We start from the raw sequence: 22,287 nt of genomic DNA, 5'->3' as shown, positions 1-22,287 counted from the left end.
TATATATATATATATATATATATATATATATATATATATATATATATATATATATGCTGGGGATACACAGACTTAAAATAATTTACATTTTCTGAACAAGAGAAACTGTTTCAAATGTGAGGACAATTAGATTTTTTCCCCCTGTTTTATGACATTTACTCTGACTCATCACATAGCTTTTATATAATTTAATGAATTACACAGCCGGCTGCCCTTTGCTTTAAAGAAAAAATGGCTTTTAAATACGTCCAGACTGGCATTTAAGACAAGAATCATCATCCATTTTTCCCCCCGTTTGTTGTCTCCACTGCAGCACATGGTGGGAGGAGCTAAACACGGATGTGTGTCCGGGGCTTTTAAGGCGGGCCTTCAACTCACCCGTTATGACATCAACCAATGAGCGGACAGCTCACGTAGTAAGCAGCCAATCAGAGAGCAAGCATCCCTATTATGTGTCTGTACTCAGGTTTTTGATAACAAGCTAGCAGACAGTCCTTATTTAGACCGTGGCTTATGAATGAAAACTTAGGTTTGCACGAGAAAATTACTAAAATAAGTCATTTTCAGATTATTCAGTCCAATATATTATTAATATTTAAAATAAAAAAATAAATAAGAGTTTCTATTTGCTTCATTTTGTCCACTAGTTAGTGTCCATGCCCTGAGACAATGTAGAAAAGTGTTTTTTAAAGAGCCACTCACCAGCTCCTGTCCCACAGCACGGTGGGATCCACCAGGCGGATGAAAACAGGGTTGTCATCACCTCTTCAGGAAACAGGGTCACATGCCTCTGTATCTGCAGCAGGTTGAGCACCAGCGCCAGGAACACCCCCACCGTGAAGAGGACCAGACCCCTTCGGATGAGGTTGGCGGTGCGGACGTCATGCAGGGAGCCGTAGGCGCTGCTGAGCATCGCGGTGATGATGGACATCATCTCTTCAGCCTTAGAAACGAACGGGCTCGCTCCGGACAAATTCTTGCTTTTAGCTTTCGGTGAACAAGAGCAGCTCCAGCAGTGGTCCTCTAATCTGGGCATTTGGCCCCTTTGTGCTGCTTGGCACAAATGTAAATAGACTAGTTAGCAGGGTAGGTATAAAAAAAAAAATCTAAGTATTAAACTAGGAGTCAAGAGTTTAGCCCTTACCTTGGTGTCCAGAGGGTTTCAGAGGCTGGTTGAAACAGAAACCTCCACTGCTGCTCATTCAGCCAGGGTTCCTCTCTTTGTCTTCCTGCTTTTTCTAGTAATCACACGAATATCGTTGTTTCGTTCACATCGTTTTCAGTAAGCACACAAAGTGTTGCTTCCTTCCGCGGGTAAAGAGTGAGCTGACCGTACCAACGAGAACAGCAGCTTCCCCTGCAGAAAACAATCTCAGCTGAGTCGGGTGAGAGTCGGCAGCCAATCGGAGCGCGGCGGCTGATATGACGTATAGTCTTTCCCCGCCCCCTGCGTCCGGTGCAGACAGACGCACAGATCAGGTGGCTCTGGGACAGAAGTGAAAGTAGAAACTTAGCAATCCTTTAACAAGGGAGAAAAACATGTAGTCATGGCTTATAAGAAAGCATTCCATTTATGCAACAATTTATTTTTGATCTTTTAGTTTTGTGACAGAAATGTAATTTCATTTTAGCAGTTATTATTATGGTTATTTATGTCAGGTTGGAAGGAGGAATTTGGGACATTCAAGGTACCATAATCCAAATGATGACTCATAATATGGCTAAAATTGCACCTGATCTTAATTTTTATTGCTGCAGGTGATGGGTTCATGTGGCCCTCTGTTAGTTTTTTATGGGCTTAACCTGGTAGCGACCTTGAAGCTAGGGCCAACCTATTTCTAACCACTTTTAGAAAGGCTCCAGGAGGGTAAACCAATTATCTCCTTAATCGAGAACTCAAAACTTTTTCTGACTCTTCTATATTCAGTTTGCCATGGGCATAGGTGACAAGTAACAAAGTACAAATACTTCATTACTGTAGTTAAGTACACTTTATAGGTATCTATGCTTTACACCATTACTTATTTTTCTTCTGACTTCTACTCATTATATTTTCACACAGGTATCTGTACTTTCTATTCCTTACATTTTTAAAACAAATGTAACTCGTTATTCTTTGCTTCGGTTTAATGTTTATAAATATTTATTTTGTGTCATGTGCGCCATCCAATGCAGATCATTGGCACCATCCACATCTAGTGAAACCTAGTGTAATTGGATGAGTCATATAACGCAAACACTCATTGGTTAGCTAAAGGAAATCCTCAGAAGCAGGCAGGTGTTCTTCAAACTGTAAAGACGAATTCTATGCCATGCTACAATGTCAGATTCATAAAAAGATGTTGAAAGGTCGCAAACAGGCGAGAGCGTATCGAGAAATGGAGATGGAGACCAACAAGACCTCCCTCATCCTTGGCTCTATCTCAAAGAATTATTCGAAATACTCAAAATATTAAGCTTTCAATTCATATAGTGGCCTCTTGCTGTTTTTTTAAAGGTTACTTTATACTTTTATACTTTAACTAGTTTCTGGAGCACATACTTTTTCTACTTTTACTTGAGTAAAGAGGTCAAGTTGATACTTCAACTTTTACTAGAGTGTTTTTAAACTGCAGTATCTATACTTCTACTTAGGGAACAAATGTGTGTACTTTTGACACCACAGGCCATGGGAGATCTTATTTGGTGGAAAGACCTCAACAAATGACCAGGGTCATAGGTACTCAAATTCTAACCCATATTAAGAAAGTGATACAATTGAGGTCCAAGTTTTCTGAATGCTCCCTAAATGGTCTCTAATGCTTAGGTTCAACATCATAGTTTGATCTTTTCTAAACTGTATACCCTCAAAGAACCTTCATGACCCTTTTTTGTTTAGGTTACCCGTAATAAATTGAACAGCAACCCTCACAGTGTGTCATCCAAATATTTTCAGATCCCAATCCCCTAAAGGTTAAAAGCTAATAATCAAATTGGAATGGCTGTGCTAATATTCCTCCCAAAAAAGTTAATTCTCTAAGATTTATAATAAAATCTACATCAACAAAAGTTCAGCTAAATGTCAGAATGGCTATGCACTTTCTCTCTTCTGTTAAATGTTCAGTGGATGAAAAAAAGAAAAGTTAGAGGAAAGTGTGGGGAACCTCCACAAGCTGAGCTTTTTTACATAGTAAAAAAATGTGTAAAGCCTTAAGAAAGTGCAAGTTTTTTGTTATAAATTATAAATATAAATTTATAGGAAATGTTCACCGTATTATGAAAAGTCCCAACATCTAAACATACATATTGCCAATTTTTTATGTAATGAAAACAAAAGTAGAAAAAAAAAAATCCTTAAACGTTCAATATAAGTGATACAATATCCCTTTTATTACTAATAGATATGAAATGTCCCAGTTTGAAGATAGAGACATTTAACCGGATTTGGGAATTCAATGTGGGAACATTTCTGAGAATTCTTACAAACCTCGCCTTAAATCCAATATGACAACCTTTCATATATAAAACAGTGATAGCCTTTGTAGAAAACGGTTGTTTATCTGTGCCTCTTTGACGAGTTGTGTCTTACTGAAACGGCCAAACACATAGTTCCAATAAACATTCCTTTGCTGAACAGCTTGAACCAATATCTAAAAATATAGAGAGATTATTGTATGCTTGTATTCCTAAAGTAGCTGACATGTTCGATAATGCCTGGATATTGATTAAGCAAAACTCAAACAGTCTGAAAATGTGAATGAGAAAACTAATCCTTTGGTTTGATGTATCCCCATAAGACAGGTAACTTTGAGAACTTCATTAATGACATTGAATTATTATTATAGCTCTAAAGGAAGGCCAAGTGACACCGGCAGGACTTATACCAAAATTTGAGAACCATGGCATGAAAAAGTCTATGAGCTAAATGATATAAGTGAAAAAACAAAGAAACATAAAAAGTATTTACCAAATAGCCAATGGTCCAGTCAGGACAAAGAAGATGAAGAATCAATCTTTCTGTCTTTAATGCAGACCTGTCTGTTTAGCACTCATCCCTAATCCCTTTTACAGGTACTCTTATATACAGGCAGGCACTGGGAAATGGGGTCAGTGGGGCAGCTTTTTCCCCTTGTTTTTCACATGCTGCACTAGCTGTGAACTTTGGGTCAGTCTACAGGAGGTGTGGCTTACTGGTGTGTAGAGTCCTATCACGTCTATCAGAGATAGGGTACTTGGCACATTGGTCATTGACCGTCATCTATGGCCGACAACAACATAAAGACGTGTTTTTGTCGTAATGTACTATGCCTACCCTGGCAGCAAACCAACATACACACTCACACTCTGCAAATATCAGCCAGACAACATGTACAATCCAACATATGATCAGTATATGATAACTAATGTTTACATAATATGGATCATTTAAAAAAACATGATGCCTAGATAAAGCAAACTCACTCCTGTGATAATTTAATTGTTTAGGTTGTGTGTGGAACTTTAAATTGTCTTTATACTGAATTGAGCTATATAAATATAAAAACCTGCCTTACCTTAAGCTACTGTACCTGCTTCCATCAGAGATTTCTAGCTCTGCTTCTGGTGGCTTTCTGCAGAATCAAAAGTTTTATTCTAAGCAGAATTCTGAATTGACAAGTGTTGTGTCTGGTTAAATGTTCAGGTCAACAGAACAGATCTTTTCAATCTTAACATTATTTCCTACTCAAAAGCTTAAACATATAGAGCGAAACCGTACATTACTTTTTAAATATTTTTGTGAGGGTTTGAATAACATTGCAAACATCTTTTCAAAGCATCCCGTGAGTCATAGTGAACATAATTGAAATACTTGAACACAAACTGGCAATTACTCAGTTCTTAGTCATTCACACAAAAACATTGGTGGCAACACAGGTCTATAAATAAGTTAATATTTTAGCAAACTATACAGTCGTAATGCCTGCTTTTAGACGGGCAGCAGGCATAAATGCAGAGAAAAGCAGAAGTAGTATTAGTAGTATTCATAGTTGTTTATAAAAGAAATGTACACAATATGTCAACCAAACTAATGCAAGTAGCAGCTCAGTTAGTGGCATTCTGGTAAAACAACAACAACAGGTGAACACAAAAGTACAGCTGTGCTTTCTTTGTAGAAAACAGAAAGGAGAAAACCCAAAGTGCTTTACTTCTATAAGCATAGATGAAGACTTGCTAGTAAAGATGGTAATATCTGGAAAAATAGTTATCGAGTCCTCCGACATCCTAAACCTATAGCAGCATAACTATACATATAGTTCAGCATCACATTACAAATAGGAACTTTAAAGTTTAACAAAAGGTAAGAATTCAAGCACATATAAACAAGGTTTTTGCTTAATAGCAATAGTAGTGAGCCTGTTCTACACCGTGAGGAGCCTGATCATGAAAAGCTCTGGTAATTGTTTCAAGTTTATATGTTTTTGGAACCTCTAGCAAGCCTACAATATTTGATATAGGTCCTCTGAAACAGAAATATATATGGTAGAAATAATAAGTATTAGTGCAAAAAAGGATATCGAACCAATACAGACATTTTTAGTTTGGGCTATATTAAACTACAAAAACAACTTAGAATGTGTGTTTTATCTGCAATATGCAGAACGGCTAAATCTCTCACTGTCTATTGCATACATTTTAATAAACAAATGTTTAAAAATATAACTAGGAAAATTAAAGACTTTTATGACTTAAGAAGTTATAACAGTCATTGGCCACTTTATCAGGCAGTTTGCTAGTACTGATTTTGTAACTGGTGACTGTGGAGCCAAATCAAACCTACAAAATTGTCGGTTGCTCATTTTAAAGTCTAGCAGGTCATTTTCAGCTTGTCTAGCGTAATAAATCTACAGTAGCAGCCATTCCAAATGGCCTATCCCAGTAAAACGCCAGCCGAATGGCAGCCCACTTCCCTGCAACTCCCAGCAGAATATCCTTCAACTTCCAGCTACTGGAGTGACCCCCCTCCTTCTACTGGGCGTGCATATTGTTTTACTCTGACTCCACCCTTTCACTGGCGCTTCTTCTTAGATCTTAAAGTCCACAAATCATTACAGAAAGAATATTTTAGTACAAAGATTGATGTTTAAAAAGAATTGTAGGGGACCAGCCAAGGGCCCATCAAGGAAAGTGGGGAAATTTTGACTGGCTACTACTGTATTTATTTGGCAAATTTGTGTTAATAAGCTGAGCAGCTTTTGATTTTACACAATACAAGTACAATAAAATGGAAACCAAAAACACAACATATAATAAAATCAAAGACATATGATAAAATTCTGGGTCTTCTATTCTCAGGGTCAAATACTTCAGGCTGCAAATCAAATATGGGGCAGTATATAAAAGCCCAGCCTCCTACTCTGTTACAACCATGTCATCATACATTTTGAAAGATAAAGCAGCTATAGTGAGAATTTTTGGAAAGCATTACAGCTTCCCATCTGCACATTCAAACTGACCGACTTCAAATTGGTTTAACTTGAACAGAATAACAAAAGCTGTTCTCTCAAAGGGTAGAGATAACTGAATTTAAATATAAATGTCACAGCTGAACTCCGCCTGAGCTGTTTTACCATACTGAAGCAAACAAATCAAGCATGAAAGTGTGTTGAGGTTGAAAAGTTAGAATTTGTCTCCCTGGTTTTATTTGAGTGCTCTGAGGTGTCCTGGTAGGCAGAAAGCTTAAACAAATTGAGCGTGCAATGAAGGATCAAAGAAGAAATTTGTTTTTTAGCCAAAGTAGGATTCTTTTTCTTTCATGTCATAGTTTTTAAAGATTCTTTGACCTAGCTTCACCAGTCAAGGGATCACTGCAAACACTAAAATAACATAGCAGCAATCCGTATATAAAACCATCAGTCATAATAATATTGTCTAATGTCAGTGAGACATGTGTCTATTGCAGATAAGTCAGCAAAATGAGGCCAAAAAGGAGAAATGTACACAAAGTTTCATAAAGCCCACAAAATACATCCACCACCAAAGTGGTCCAGTAGTAGATGTCCTCACTGCTGCAGGGGGACTTTTGTCTTAGTGAAGATAAAGTGTTTGTTTCCCAAATGATATAGTTTCTTTCTCTGTAATTCTATGGTGTCCAGGTAGCCTTTAGCAGTGAATGTGAGTGGGTGTAAGAGATTGCAAAGTCTTTCTGCTCTGCAACAAAAACATGAAGGAAAACAAAAATGAAAGGTGAGCTTTGAGATTTCTCTCATCAAGCATAAGTTCATGATTAATAAAAGTTTGAATTTTGGATATCTACGGGTCATGTCCAATGTTTGTGTGAACTTTTAAATGTGTCTTTTCTCTTTCTACACATCTAAATGTATTTATTTTAATTCTTATGTGACACACCAACAAAAAGTACAGCTTAATTGTAAAAGTGAAAGAAATTGTTTCCTAGTTTTCAAATATCTTCTTAAATAAACCTCTGGTGATGTGACACATGTATTTGGAGCTTTTATTCAATTCAATTCAAAAATACCTTATTAATTCCAAAGGGAAATTAAATGTTGCAGTAACTCATACACTATTTTTAAACAGGTGTTGTAGGTGTTGTTTGCTGTGGGCAGGAAGGATCTTCTGTTTCGGTCTGTCTTGCAATGGATCATGAAGCCTCTGACTGAAGAAACTCTGCTGTAGTTTTAAAATCTTCTGTAGAGGATACTCACTGTTGTCCATAATGTTCTTCCCTTGTCATGATCACAGCCCCTGTAGCTAATCTAATTACTCTCTGTTCTCTAATGATCACTGATCTTATCCACCTGCTCCCGGTGCTTTATATATGGTTCAGCCCAGCTATCTGGGCCAGATTATTAGCTATGACATGTTTGTTTATTTGTTTGAGTTTAAGTTATGTGCGTGGTTCATGTCCCTGCTCTTGGGGGCCAGTGTGTGTTTGTCTCCTGATCGTGTTCCCAGCTCTTCTCAGCTGAGCCCATTCTTGGTATGTTGGGCTTAGCGTGCAGGGGGAGTTCGGGTCCTGCACTGCAAAAATGATCTCAAAATGAGTAAAAATGTCTCAAATTAAGGGTATTTACCCTTAATTTGAGCAGATAAATAAGATGATTTGCCAATGGAATTAGTATTTTTACTTTTAAAATAAATAAAATGCACTTGAAATAAGACAATGCAATTGTTTTTTCTTATTTTAATTGTAAATTGTCTTGTTCTGTTGGCAAAGTGTCTCACTTAAATCCTTAATTCAAGAAAAAATGCCCTTATTTTAAGAAGAAATGACTTATTTAGATTTCATTTTTTTGCAGTGTGGCTCTTCTCCATGGAGCCCGCTCGGTTTCGACTAGACATGCAGGGGGGAATCATTTTCAAGTCCCGTGATCCTGGCTCCTGGATGGAGCCAGTTTAAAGTTCTGCAGTTTCTCCTGATACCATGTCTTGTCTCTGTTCCTCTCACCACTGGGCCTGCCTGTCTCCATCTGAGCATGTCTGTCTAAGCTCAGTGCTGGACTCATAGAACTCTGAACCTGCCTGAACGCTCCGTTGATTCCTGGAACCCTGGATCTGTCAGTTCCTGTTCGGATTGGAACCCCTGGTTGGGTCACCGATTCTTGGATCTCAGAATCGTCCTGTTCTGAGCTTTTTCCCTGACCTGGATCGGTCTCCTGCCTGTTCACTGGGGCTGCCACATCAGGGACACTGTACGTTTCTGCAGCGCATCTCTTTGGCAGTCCACCCGAGTGGTTGGCCTGAACTGTTAAACCAGGTAAGTGACTCACATGGATAATCATCTTCAGATTACCGTGTTTCTACCACAACCAGAATGCCAGTGATGGGTGATGCTCTGCCTTCCCCCTCAGCCGCTACAGGTCCGCTGATCCACAGCCGCCCGCTTTCTGTTTCTGTTCTGTTTTTTTCTGTTTTTTTTTGTCATTGAACATTTTGAAACTTCCCACTGTCAGTCTCGCCTTAGTACTGGGTCCATCTGTCCCATTTTATGATATCATTTTATGAATAATTCTTCTTTGTGAAATAATCTCCATAGGTTCTTGAGGAGTTCCTGGAACAGCGCTTGCCTTCTTTATTAGCTTGTTGAGCTTATTTAAGTCATTAGCTCTGATACTGTTACCCAGCAGATAATGGAAGAAGAGATCACACTCTCCACAACAGACTTACACAGGATAGCATCTTGCAGCAAACGCAGCAGGACCTAAGCTTCCTTAGAAAATACAATCTGCTCTGTCCCTTTTTATAGAAGGCATCACAGCTGTGTCTTAAGTGTAGTTTGTTGCACAAGTAAACACCAAGGTATTCCTACTCAATAACCATTTCCACTTCTTCTCCCTTTATGTAAACAGGATTAGCCTTGTTCCTATTTCTTCTGAAATCTATAATAATGTTCCTTGTTTTGTTTACATTTGTTTCCACACCATGCCAAAAAGTGGTTCACCAGCTCTCTGTACTCGGCTTCTTGTCCATCTTTAATGCACCTGTGTTAGAGAGTCATCCAAATATTTCTGCAGATGACAGGACTCTGGTACTGGAAGTAAGATGTTATTGAGTAAAAAAGGAATGGAGAGAGTACCGTCCCCTGTGGTGTTCCTGTGCTGCTGACAACTTGATTAGACAGCTGACCCTTCAGTCTAACAAACTGTGGTCTGTTTGTCAGGTAGTCTTTGATCTAGGCGATTGTTGATGCCTCCACCCGAGTCCTCTGAAGTATGTCACAAAGCAAGTCAGGCTGAATTGTATTAAATTCACTGGAGAAATCAAAGAACATGATCCTCACAGGGCTGTATGCCTTGTCTAAAGGAAAGTGGGTTTATAGAAGCAGGTATATGATGGCATCATCAACTCCAACTCCACAATGATATAGAACACTTAAGTAATAGATAAATTCCACCTGTATTTAATTTAATCTAATTATAAATGCAATTAAGGCCTCAGAGAATTTTCAGAGAACAATAGAGAACATAGAGCCAGTTAAAAATCAAGAATCATACCTGTTAAATCCAGCCACTGGAAAAAAAGGAATAGTCAAAATACATCTCCCCCTCATATTAGTGGGAGATGTAGTGATGGAGGTGACACAACTAAAACTAAGTTATAAGGCCAGTGCACAGACAGGAGAATTGACAGTTTATTTAAACAGCTCATCCTGTAAAGGAGCACTGTTCATGCTATTTTAAAAAAATATTGAGTGTAAGAATTTGCACCTTTGAAAAGAGTGTTGGAAGAGGAAGCTTCTAGGTTGCTGTGTGTGAATCCATTAAAATGGTCAAATATAAAACTCACTGTGTGTGGTCCCAGCCCTGCAGAATCTAAGCATAGATCATAATATTAAAATTTATAGATTATCAAAGAAAAGATGGATATCCTCAGTTCTGCAGATGAAATGGTCCACCTCATTTAGATAAGAGATAACGGTACTAAAACCAACCATTTGCCAACTGAGAGTGACTCCTGCATGCACTCAAACTCCATGTGTTTTGACTGCTATCCAAAAGCGGTCTCACAATAAGAGGTTTATATCAGGTTTATGTCTGGCCAGTACTAATCAGTTCCTGTAGTGTTGTGCTGTTTTTGAGTTTGTAAGGTTTCTTATGATTCTTTTTTGTTTTGTAGTTGCGAATGTAACTTACTATGTGTCGCTAAAGCATTTTAACTATAAGGGTGAAATATTTTGTTGATAGATTTTCTCCTTTTAAAAATATGAGGTTTGAGTTTTTTGTGTAAATGTGCAGCCCTTGCTGTTTAAGAACACTTCTGCATGCGCTTACTCCATCTATTGCTTTACCACTTCCTCAAGCTGATATTTACACAATACTTGACAGAGACTTGAAGACTTTTGTCTACCCTTAATTTCTAATAACCTGGTACCCTTTCTCATCCTTGCTCACTAAATTTGATTCCAATTTTATATCATAAGCATGTTAAGCCCAGAGGGTTTTAGAATGCAATTTCCTCTTGAAAATATACAACCTAAGGAGACATTTTGTTTTTTATTTGACCTTTTACACCAAAAATTGTTTGATGAGCAAACTGACACCTTGGTATTATCTATAAGCCTCTAGCCTAGTTTCCTGAATTTACTTTGGCTGTTCAGCGAATGTGTGTCCATTTTGAATGAATAAATGTTTCAATCGAAATGGATTTTGTTGCTATTCAGAAGTAACTGGCATCCACCTCAACCCAGACACCAATGGTGACTCCACATGAAGTAAAAAAAAAGCTTGTCAAGGTTGTTTTGGCTATTAGTATAGTCAAAAAAACTGAAAAATTAAAAAAAAAGAAAGCCTCTTTACATAAATAAACAACTCCACACTGCCAGTCTGACTCAGCACCTCTTTCTTCCACTTTGAGTGGGATATGAGGCTGGCAGAGGACAAACAGGCTCAGCTGTCACTATTAGATCATGACTACCCCACTAAAATCTGGTACTAAGTCTTGCAATATCATTGTCACCACTAAAGTACTAGAAATGGATGGAGTATCAGGACAGGGGATGCAATTATGGGCCTATCAGCTTGTTGCAATATTCACAAATATCTTTAACCGTTCTCTGAGGTTCCCATGGTGAGACGGTTGTCCTGGTCATGTCAGGAAGGGCATCTGCTTTAAAACTCTGCCAAGTCTATGATCAAGTTGTAGTGATTCACTATGGGGACCCCCCAGATATGGGAGCAGCTAAAAGGACACATGCACATATTTAACCCTGCCCTGCAAAGTACTAAGTGCTCAGTGCTCCCTTGCGTGAAGGCTGCCATCATAATGCTTGGGCCCAAATTTCATGACACTGGTGACCTGGCTTTGACCAACATCAATATGGCTACAGGTGCAACAGCTCCTCAAACAACAGCAAATATTTGGTACTGTCCTGTACACACAGATATTGTCAATTTGTCAAACTGTTGACTAAATTATCTGCCAAACAGCTTTGAAAAATAGGACCAGGAAGGACTCCCAGCTATGACCAAACCAAACTACTCTGCTGTATTGGAATACCAAGGTTACTCATTTAGCTCAGAGATGAAACAGAAAAAAAAAGTTGGACAAATTGAAAGACTTACTTCAGTAATTTTTAACAGCTAAAAATGTATGTAGCTTCACTGTCATTGCATTTAATTACTAACCTGACACAATTTTGAGGTGAATAAAAAAATACCTGTGAAAAAGAAACTTAGATCAAAGTTTTAATCTAGGGACAGATCAAAATACAGTGGGAGTCTATAGGTGCAGCTAAATGAAAACTTGAGTCTTTTATCTAGAGGCTCTCCTCTTCAGAAGATTCTTTCTTTTCCAGGTGAAAGTTATTTGGTGAATTCAAGTATAACTAATAAAGTGGGTAGTCTTTATACCAAAACCACTCCAAGTTTCTTACTGTGAGGTTTTGTTTTAGCAAATTGGTATAGTCTTTTACAAGTATTCTTAACATGATGATAGACAATTTGAATTCAGTTCAGTTTATTTAAACAGCGTCAATTCACAATACATGTGATCTTAAGCCAGTTGATTGCATCGACTCACTGACTCAAAATCAATCACTCACACTAAGCATGCTTGTAGTGACAGTGGAGAGGAAAACTCGCTTTTAACAGGAAGAAACCTCCAGCAGAACCAGGCTCAGTGTAATCGGCCATCTGCAGAGGCCGACTGGGATTCAAGGAGACAGAAGCAGACATAGAAAATTATTCAGATACAAAAGGTGCTGTAGAACAGCTCTATAGGTGGACCCTCAAAGAAACCCACATCCAGGCAAATCAGCTCTGAGCCAGCTCGCATGTCAGAGGATGAAAGAGAGCACATAAAGTTAGTCACAGTCAGAGAAACAGGACTACATTGAAAACAGGCCAAGCTCCAACATCTATAAAAAAAGGTTTAAAATAGTGCAGAATGGGAAAATAGAGATAGAATGAAGTAGAATGATGAACATGGGTCCCTATGTCCTCCAGTATTCTAAGTCTATAGTAGCATACCTATAGAGATAGCTCAGGATAAGCTGAGCGACTCTAACTACAGTATAAGCTTAACTAAAAGTTTTAAGCCTTGCCTTACAAGTAGACAGGGCATCTGCCTCACTGACTAAAACTGGAAGTTGGTTCCACAGGAGAGGAGCCCGATAACTAAAAGATCTGCCTCCCATTCTACTTTTACAAATTCTAAGAACCATTAGTAAACATGCATTGAGAGTGACATGCACTGTTAGGAACATATGGAACAATCACATATCTGATATAAGATTGAGCTTGGCCATTTAAGGCTTTATATGTGAGAAGGAGGATTTAAGATTATATTCTGGATTTAACAGGTAGTCAGTAAAGAGAAGCTAGGATAGTAGAGATATATCCCTTTTCAATTTTCATCAGAAATGTGCTGTAGCATTTTGGGTCAGCTGAAGGCTTTTGGCAACAGTTAAAGAGGAGCTTTAGTTTTTGATAATATTTGTTATTAATGGACAAAATAAAATAAATCTTAATTTAGTTTGAAAAAGGCTAAAGAGTTTTTGTCACATCATTTAGTTTCTTTTAACTGAGAAAAATAAAAAGTCTATGTCTAAATTGATCTGTGCTGAAAACCCATTCAGAACACTCCAAGTCACAATAAAAACAATTTTGGTTCAAGGCTTGGTGGTGCTGGCTTTGGGGAGGTCTTCTCCACATCAGGAGATAAAACAGGATGCTGTTTGACACTTCAAATGAAGAGCAGATCAAGCATGTCACAGATTATGCTGTTAGACTCAGAGGGATTTTTGCAATGGGAAAGATGAGGAAGGAGCTTGCTGTAAGAGATGGCAAATTAATCTATCAAACTCAAGCTTGACAATTTCTTCCCCCTCAGTCCTCTGTGAAATTATGAAAGGAAACATCCTAATCCTCCTTCACAAAGTGTTGATTAAGATGGAAATGGTTGCAGCTTCATCCTGTTTATTCCCTTCACATCATGTGTCAGAAAAATGCTGTCTATTCCTCTCTTAGAGAAACCCTGAATCAGTATTAACCTATCTTTGGTGATACTGTCATATAAATATGACAGTATATTTCTAGAGGAAAATCAAACGTTTTCCAAAATGTGCCCCACCCCTTTTCCTTTCTCCAGTAACAATATTTTCCCTCATTTTGAGTTGTTTGAATACCAAGTTTTTTTTCAGTGGCTCTCCATTTTTTTATGTGGAATAGAAGAAAAAAGAGGAGTACTTGGATATGTAGTGTATTAACCACCTCAAACAAAGGTTGCCTTAAAGGCCCTGCCTCTGCAGCTGGAAGGCGTGGCACTGGGATTTTATCTCCATATCCCTTTGTTCTTCTGCACTCAGCTCTGAAATTGTTACAGAGAAGCTGAAATGAGAGATCCTGATGGAAAGCATCCTGTGTGCTTTCTGTCTGAAAGCCAAAACAGAGAGGAATGTCAGATAATAACCAAATTCCTGATTCAGAAAATCTACCAAATTGTTTTTGTTGCTTATGCTGTAATGATGCAAATCTCTAATGCTAAAAGAAGGTCTTTTGAACATATATTTGTACTCTGAAATATGAATACTTTTACCAGGAAACAGTAGAGAGGGTGTGGTGATGTAGGTGCTCAACAAGCCATTTAATACAGGTCAACTTAATTTCAAAAACCCTTTCGTCAAAAACAGCATAAAAGATTGTTCTCTTCTAAGACATTTTATGCAGAAAAAATCTTACAAATTAGTTCATTTTACATATTAATTATGAACAATTTCAAAAGAACTTAAATTGATAAAAACAAGAAAAGCAGTTGCAAACATCACCGATTATATTGCTAACTGTTGTCATGTGCTTCACCAGTAGACATAAAGCTTCATGAACTGTGGGGGTCGTTGAAGCAATTTAACTTTTTCACAAAACCGGGAAATAGTCCGCTGTTGACAACACTTCACTTACGTTTAGCGGAAAAGCTAATCGTTGGATTCACAAACCTGCCACATTATTCCTATTCTACTGTTCTTCATCATGCTTATGTTTTTCGATATGGTCTCCCTTTTGGATGCCCTTTTGGGGAAAAGACCATAGTTCATATCTGCTGGAAGAGACTCTGAGCTTTGAGATTTTGTGAATTTTGTCTTATGCGAATAACAGAGATACTGATAGTTAGCAGCATTTCGAAAAAGGTCGATCTAGGTTTTATATGCTCTTGATTCAATTGTTGTTTATTTGCAAATTTTGGATTTATTAGTTTACTGCAACCAGTCACAGTGTAATCTCAATTTGTTGAGGATTATTTTTTGCAACATAATCAAATAAACCTTTTTGTGTTTTTTTTTTTTTTTTTAGATTATGTTTCATCCCATAGTTGTAAATGTAAAAGTTTACCTTGAAGTAACTTAAACACACAAATTAAATCAAGAAAATCATCACAAGGTTTATACCTGAAGAGAAATATATACAACACAAATACATTTATGTAAAAAATGTACAACTTCTTTGAACTATTTACTTGATACAATGCAAGATTAATTTTCTCTTAAAAACCTTTATAGTTAACTAAAACACAGCAGCTGTGCCAGATCTGATTGACAGTTACAATTAAAGTGAGTGACACAGGAGAATCCCAGATGTGGAAACATTTCACTCAGGCAATTGGACAGGCAATGGCTTTGGTCTCCTCAGTTTCCTTCTTACTGAAATGACCAGGGTGACGAAAAGGCAGAATGGTGAGTATGGCTCCTCCAAAATTCACAACATCTTGAATAAGGAAGCTCTTGTCTGCTATGACTTCGTCCCCCGGCTCCAGCAGAGGAAGGATTCCATTGACCTTAGTGATCTCTTTGTCAGAGATGCAGCCGGTGTTAAACGATGAAAGCAACTCCGACCAGCCCTTTCAGAGTGGTGCGGTTCTTGTAGGCTGACAAGGTTTCAGATTTTAACATCAGGGCTGATGAGCTGCCCAGAGCAACTTCTGTATGACAGTGGAGACAGTGGCATTGGATGTAGGAGTTTTCCATCTAACTGAAGGGTTGGCGATTCAAGCCCCGGCTTTGGTTTTCAGTGTTATTGTGTCCTTGGGCACCTCACCTAGATTGCCTACTGATGGTGGTCAGAGGGCTCGGTACAGCAGCCTCGCTTTCAGGGCAGCTGTGGCTACAATGTAGTTAGCCATCATCAGTGTGTAATTGTATGCGTCAATGATTGCATATAGTGTAAAGTGCTTTGGTCAAGTCTCTTGACTTGAAAAAGCGCTATAAAAGTACAGTCCATTTACCATTTCTGCACAGTGTAGAATGACGAAACATTTGTAATCGCTTGGGCCAACTTGTTTTTACCTTCTGCCAACTAATCCCCATGTTAATAGATGAGAAAATAATTAAAAGACAGTTGTCCCAGGTCTCTTGGCTCACGGTAGGAACACTCACTTGAAACATGTCTGCATAGTTAAAATAACGGAAAGCTTGAAGCATGTTTGATGTTTGAAATAAACAAAATATATGGTAAGGTTATTAAATCATTATAGAATCTAAAGTTGACAAAACTTGCTTCATAAATACATAAACAAATTCAAACATTTTCAAATGTTTCTTTTTTATTCTGTAGGATGATTGTAATTAATTAGATTTGATCAAAAGCCAATTTAAATCTATACTGAAATGATAGAAGACATTTACTTTAATCTGAAATACATACCTAAACATATGTTTCATGTACGATACCAGTGCGTTCCATGGGAACTTGCTGCATGATTTTTAGTCTGCCTTCTTAAAATAGATGAAATATAGTCTGGGGGAGCAAATGTGTGTACAAATGGCTAAAGGGATGACTTGGCTCATAGCTTCTCTATATTTATTTTAATTCTTGATAATATATCATTCAGTCACTGTGGTGTTTATTTATTTTCTTTTTTTATGGTTATTTTACTCAACTCTATGTTTTGATACCTTTTTGGGATTTTTATTTGTACCATCTTTGATCCACTGTTACCCTTTTAAGCCATGCTTTGGAAATTTACAATTTCCAGACTTTTAAGAACAGAACTGTGATATAAAACAAATGTATTCATTGCACATTGGAGACAGTGGTTGTTTTTCAAATTACTTCGTGACATAGAAGTTAAGTAAACAGATGACTCAACAGCCAAATGAACATGTCACCATGTGCTTTTGCTTTGGGTTCCTGCAGATAGTGTCTGTGATAGCCCTGTAGTGTCCAGATTTTTATTGCATGTTTACACAAAAGCACTATTCATGCCAGCTATGCTGGAAAGCCTCAAAAACAGCACAGAAGCAGCAGCCAATCAGCATTCTGAATGATCCCCTATGGTCTACTCACATGTCATTCTCAACCAATCACAGCCGCTCCCTCAGTGGGTACATTTATTTGCGTTTGAGTAAGAGGAGGGAGATGGTACGTGCGTTGTAGTGAGTCAGTTGGAAGTTGCACAATGAGTCCAAAATATTCGTCACATGTTTGTCCTCCAGCAAAGCTGCACTGTGACACAAATTAGCCACAATGCTGATGACAGGCAGATCCTGGAGCCGCTTCACACACACACACACTGAATAATGAGACAACTCACCATGAGAGCCTTCCCAGGGAGCAAACAGTATTTGGACTGGTACAGTTCTAACAATTTATAAAAGACCCTTGATTGAATTGGGTCTGTGAGATATATTGCTTGGCCTTGTTAATGTCTGTTAGTGACAGCACCATCACTTTTAAATAAGGTGAAGAGATATCCCCTTCATGTTTTCAGGAGTTTTTGGCACAGAAAAGCACATGGCCATTCAAAAAGCTCAAATCGCATATGCGGCGTCCTCATAAAAATGTTGAAGTTGGTATTGATATCTGCTGTATTTTTTCACTGTTTTTATATTTATTAATGTATTAATTACAATCTCTCTAAGCTGTATATATGTTCATGTTCAATATTTACCCTCTTCATGTCCCTACACTTACCTTGATATCTACAAATGTGGGTTGGTAACATGTCTAACCTGCACCATATAGGAAACAATAGGTTCACCTCTCAACAGCCACTTTATCAAGCCATTTTGAAGGTAACTAGAATTGCAAATCATGCAGCACTTAGTGACAGCATGTTAATAAGGTAGTGCAAGACAGTTCCAGTCAGGTATACAAGTTGAGGGAATAGTTTGGTTTTCCGTTCACATATAAAGATTAAATTAGGTAATTTTAGAAAAATACAACTGAAAAAAGACAAAGCATTTGAGCTGAATTTTACCATGTGCTTACAAAAAAAATATTTTAATTCATCCATCCATCCATCCATCCATCCATCCATCCATCCATCCATCCATCCATCCATCCATCCATCCATCCATCCATCCATCCATCATGTAACTCAAGTTTCTTCTGATGCGTTGTAGGTGCTGATAGCTGTAGGCAACAAGGATCTTCTGTACTGCTCTGTCTTGCGCCAGATCTGGAGAACTCCACTGTTGGTTAACAATCTTCTGAATGATCGCTGTTGTCATAATCTTCACATTGTGAAGAGACCCCTAAAACAGTGCCAGCAGATGGTGGTAGAGGAGATCAAACTCTCCATAACAGACTTATAGAAGATAAATGGCATCTTACTGCAAGCCCTGAAGGAACCAAGTTTCCATACGAAGTACAGTCTTCTCTTCCCTTCTTATAGACAGCTTTTCATTTGCGTCTCTGGTTGAATCTGTTTATACTCCACCACCTCCTCTTCTTCTCCCATGGTTTTCCTCTGAAATTTAAATTAACTCCCTTTATTGGTTGACATTGAGGATCAGATGGTTGTTTCCATGCCATGCCACAAAGGGGTTCAATAGCTTGCAGTACTCGACCGCACAGTTATCCAAGTACCGGTGAGAGTACCGTCCCCTGTGGTGCTTCTGGCCTGCTGACTCAATGGTTATACAGCTGACCCTTCAGTGTTAAAAACTGTGGTCTGGTTGTTAGATTGATCCAGTCAATTGTTGATGCCTCCATCTGAGTCTTCTTGAGTTTCTGGCAAAGCAAATTGGGCACAATCATGTCAAATGCACCTGAGAAATGAAAGAACATGATTCTCACAGTGATGTCTGCCTTCTCTAAATGACATTTGGTTTGTTGAAGCAGGTGTATGATGGCATCTTCATCTCCAACTCTACGGCAATAAGCAAACTAAGCAAGCTGTATTCCTAACCCCTTGCACTAGAAATTATATTAGCACCAAGCTATGGTCTTCATAAGGCCCATGTGTATTTAGAAAATCAGGGATTACCCCCTGGATTTGGAAAAAAAACTTTCACAAAAAGGATAATGCTGAACATCTGATCCATATTTTCTGGAGATGATTAGCAAAAATAGTTTAAAAGGTTCAGTGCTTCAATATCAGTACATCATTCCTTATCTAAAATGTATGCTTAATGCCTTAAGTAAAATTGTTGACTTTACATTTTTATTGTGAGTATGGTTGCAAACAAAAAGGCAACACATAATGCTGGCTCCCAGAATTTGGTCCTACTGTAGATGCTTTTGTTAATGTAAAAAAAAAACAAAAAAAAAAACGATTTCATATACTGAAGAAAATAACCTAATGCATGTCACTTGAAAATGATATCTGGGAGAAAACAGAAATTTGGCTGATGAGTGAGACTCTTAAGGAAATAATTTCTGCAGTATTTAATCTTTTGATATATAGACTAGCCCTGGACTTTGAATTGGTGTTTTGGTTAACTGTTTTGCACATGATTTGTTCAGTATTGAAATATAAAATCATATAATAAAGAGGTAAGATTACACCAGAACACGCAATTTACCTCCCTCCCAACACACACACACACCCACACACACACATACTCATTCTGCCATCGTAGTGAGGACCATGGGTTAACTGGCATTGATTTTGAGTCCTTTTCAACCCTTTCTATGGCCTAACCCTAAAACTTACCCTAAACCTAACTATTACCAATGCATACCTAACTCTAACCCTAAACCTAACCCAATTGACACCTTAGCCCTGAACCTAACAGTAAGCAAAGTAGGTTGTGTGGACCAGCATTGTCATGGGAAATTGTCAACACAAGGTAACAAAAACATGGTAAAAAAACAAACAAAACATATACACCTTAAAAATAATTAAGGATATCACATGGAAGATTTCAGACAACATCATAGCTGGAAAAAACGGACACTCTTGCACACAAAGAATATGGAGATGCTATATTTTTTTGTCTTCTCGAATGGTGCGATTCTCCTCCACTTTAGACTTTGCTGATTATAATTCATTTGCAAATATTTATAAGATATGCATATTTATAAATACAAAGATTTATTCCTCTTTTTCTCATTTACTACTTTGGTCCTGGCCTAAAGAAACCATGTGATTTCAGTGAAGTGATTAGTGCTTCTGCAGTAGTTTAATATTTAACTGTTGATACTGGCCCCTTATCAGGGGAAGTGCCAAACACTTGTGTGCTTGTAAAAGTTAAAAAGTAAGCTGTTCTTGTTTACTGTTCCCAAAGATTTTCCTCTTGACCAGTACATTGCAAAAAAAGAAAAGAAAAAACAAACAAAAAAAACAACCCTGTGTTCCAAAAATTAAGAACAACACTGACACACACAGCCCTACTTTAGATTTTGCAACCAGAAAAAGGACGAAAGATTGTATATGTGTTACAGTAAGTAATTAAAGTGCTTTAAAACCTCAGGAGTCAAAGTTATATGGTCTGAGAGAATTGATAAAAAGAGTGGCTTCTTTTTTGGATATTATGGTAACCCTTTTTTATCAGAGTTTGAGACCTTGATGTCAGCATTCAGCTGTATGACTTATTAACACCACTGCCTCTTGCTGACTTTATGTGATTATCACTGTCAGAGGGTTTGAACAGTTTGTTTTGTACAGTACGACTGTCCTACCAATGTCCTTGTTGTCCCACTGTGCACTTGTCATGGCTGAATCCTTGATGCACCATGTGGGCTTTTTTGGGGGGTTTTAAATTGAACATTCAACCTTGAATCATCTTATGGCTTTTCAACTCTAAGGCCATGGGGGCAACAGATTTTTAAAATGGGCACGTTGGGTTTTCACAAAGCTTCAAAACTTAGATAAATAAAAACGATGAACATATTTCATGTTCAAAACTCTGCAAGATAATCCATGAAATGTGTTTGTTTGAAAGAGGTCATAATTAAAACTTACTATGGACAAAACACTACTAGCGAATTATTACAATTTCTGCTAACTGCTTACTCATCCTCTAGCTAGATAAAATATTTATCAAAGATAATCCTGATTATATTTAATTTTTTTTTTTTATTTACTTTGTAAAATGCTCTACATCCAGTCGAAATTAAGCTTTTCCATTTTGTTTTCTTACACTCTCATACCCAAAAGAAAATCTACAGAAACAAAGCAAACACAGATAAATGGGTTCTGGTGACATGGGACCAAAACTAAAGTTTACAGACTACATGTAATATATGTGTTGTAGAGAACAGTTCTGAATTCAACCCACTCACACCATCTGAACTGTAATGCATGGTGGTGGCATCAACATGCTGTGGGGATGTTATTCTTATGTAGAGAAAAGAGAAAGGTGGTCTGATTGATGGAGACTCGGATAGAGCTGAAAACAGGGCAATTCTTAGAGAAATCACTTAGAGGTTGCACAACATTTGCGACTGGAATGAGGTTCATCAGTACAACCATAAATATACAGTAAGAGCAACACTGGAAATGTTCTGATAAGACAATGTAAACAGCAAAGAGCCTGTCAAAGTCCAGATTGATATCCGATTGGTAGATACGGATTCTATTTATATCGATCTACTTAATCTACTACAGCATTTTCCTCCTAAAATCCCAAATAAATTACCTTGAATTCTGTGGATGTGACAAAATGTTGGACAGCCCAAGGGGTATGGAAACTTTAACAATAGCCGTAGCAAATTAATTCACACCTCTTTGTAAATAATTAACCTGTTCACAGGGAACATACACTTAATTGCACTTATATAATGAGCCTATCATATCATTCAGGTTACTTAGTCATATCTGTAGGATGTTGTTGCACTTTTTTTCTGATAAAACTCAGAACATGTTGCAAAATCAGTGTGGGAAAGGGCCTTTTCATTCTGATAAGCTTAAATTAAACTTATCTTTATGTAGCAGATAATGTCAGGGCTTCTCTTTAGAAAGATGTACATGTTGCATTTCTGTTGCAGTGTCCCCCCCTAGTGATGGGATAGGGGACACACAGAATTAAATTTTACACAAAATCAGCCAGCAGATGGCACCCGAGTTCCTATGAGTGAAAACTGGTGCCTGTATGATCAAAGGTTTTAACTTGCTTCAGATTTAAAGCACAGCTCTAACTGAGCAGCTCAGCCC

The 22,287-nt window shown here is 37.7% G+C and overlaps 1 protein-coding gene across 2 annotated transcripts in view; it reads right to left on the bottom strand.

The window, feature by feature from the left end:
• Positions 1–1,376, bottom strand: part of LOC107094588 (insulin-induced gene 1 protein-like) — a 9,864-nt gene extending 8,488 nt beyond the window's left edge. Inside the window, exons 1-2 of one of the 2 annotated variants that reach the window (XM_015390298.1) lie at positions 1,145–1,376; positions 703–1,053 (exon numbers count right to left, since the gene is read on the bottom strand). In XM_015390298.1, the coding sequence (XP_015245784.1) occupies positions 703–1,053; positions 1,145–1,202 (409 nt within the window). In that variant the 5' untranslated portion in view covers positions 1,203–1,376. The remainder of the gene's footprint in view (positions 1–702; positions 1,054–1,144) is intronic. The other variant, XM_015390299.1, reaches the window with a different exon arrangement.
• Between the last annotated feature and the right edge of the window lie 20,911 nt (positions 1,377–22,287).

The sequence above is a fragment of the Cyprinodon variegatus genome, unplaced genomic scaffold (genome assembly GCF_000732505.1).
Source record: "Cyprinodon variegatus isolate N-32 unplaced genomic scaffold, C_variegatus-1.0 Scaffold491, whole genome shotgun sequence".
Classification (NCBI taxonomy): domain Eukaryota; kingdom Metazoa; phylum Chordata; class Actinopteri; order Cyprinodontiformes; family Cyprinodontidae; genus Cyprinodon; species Cyprinodon variegatus.
The sequence above is the reverse complement of the archived record's forward strand: the minus strand, read 5'-3'. Positions and strand labels throughout refer to the sequence as shown.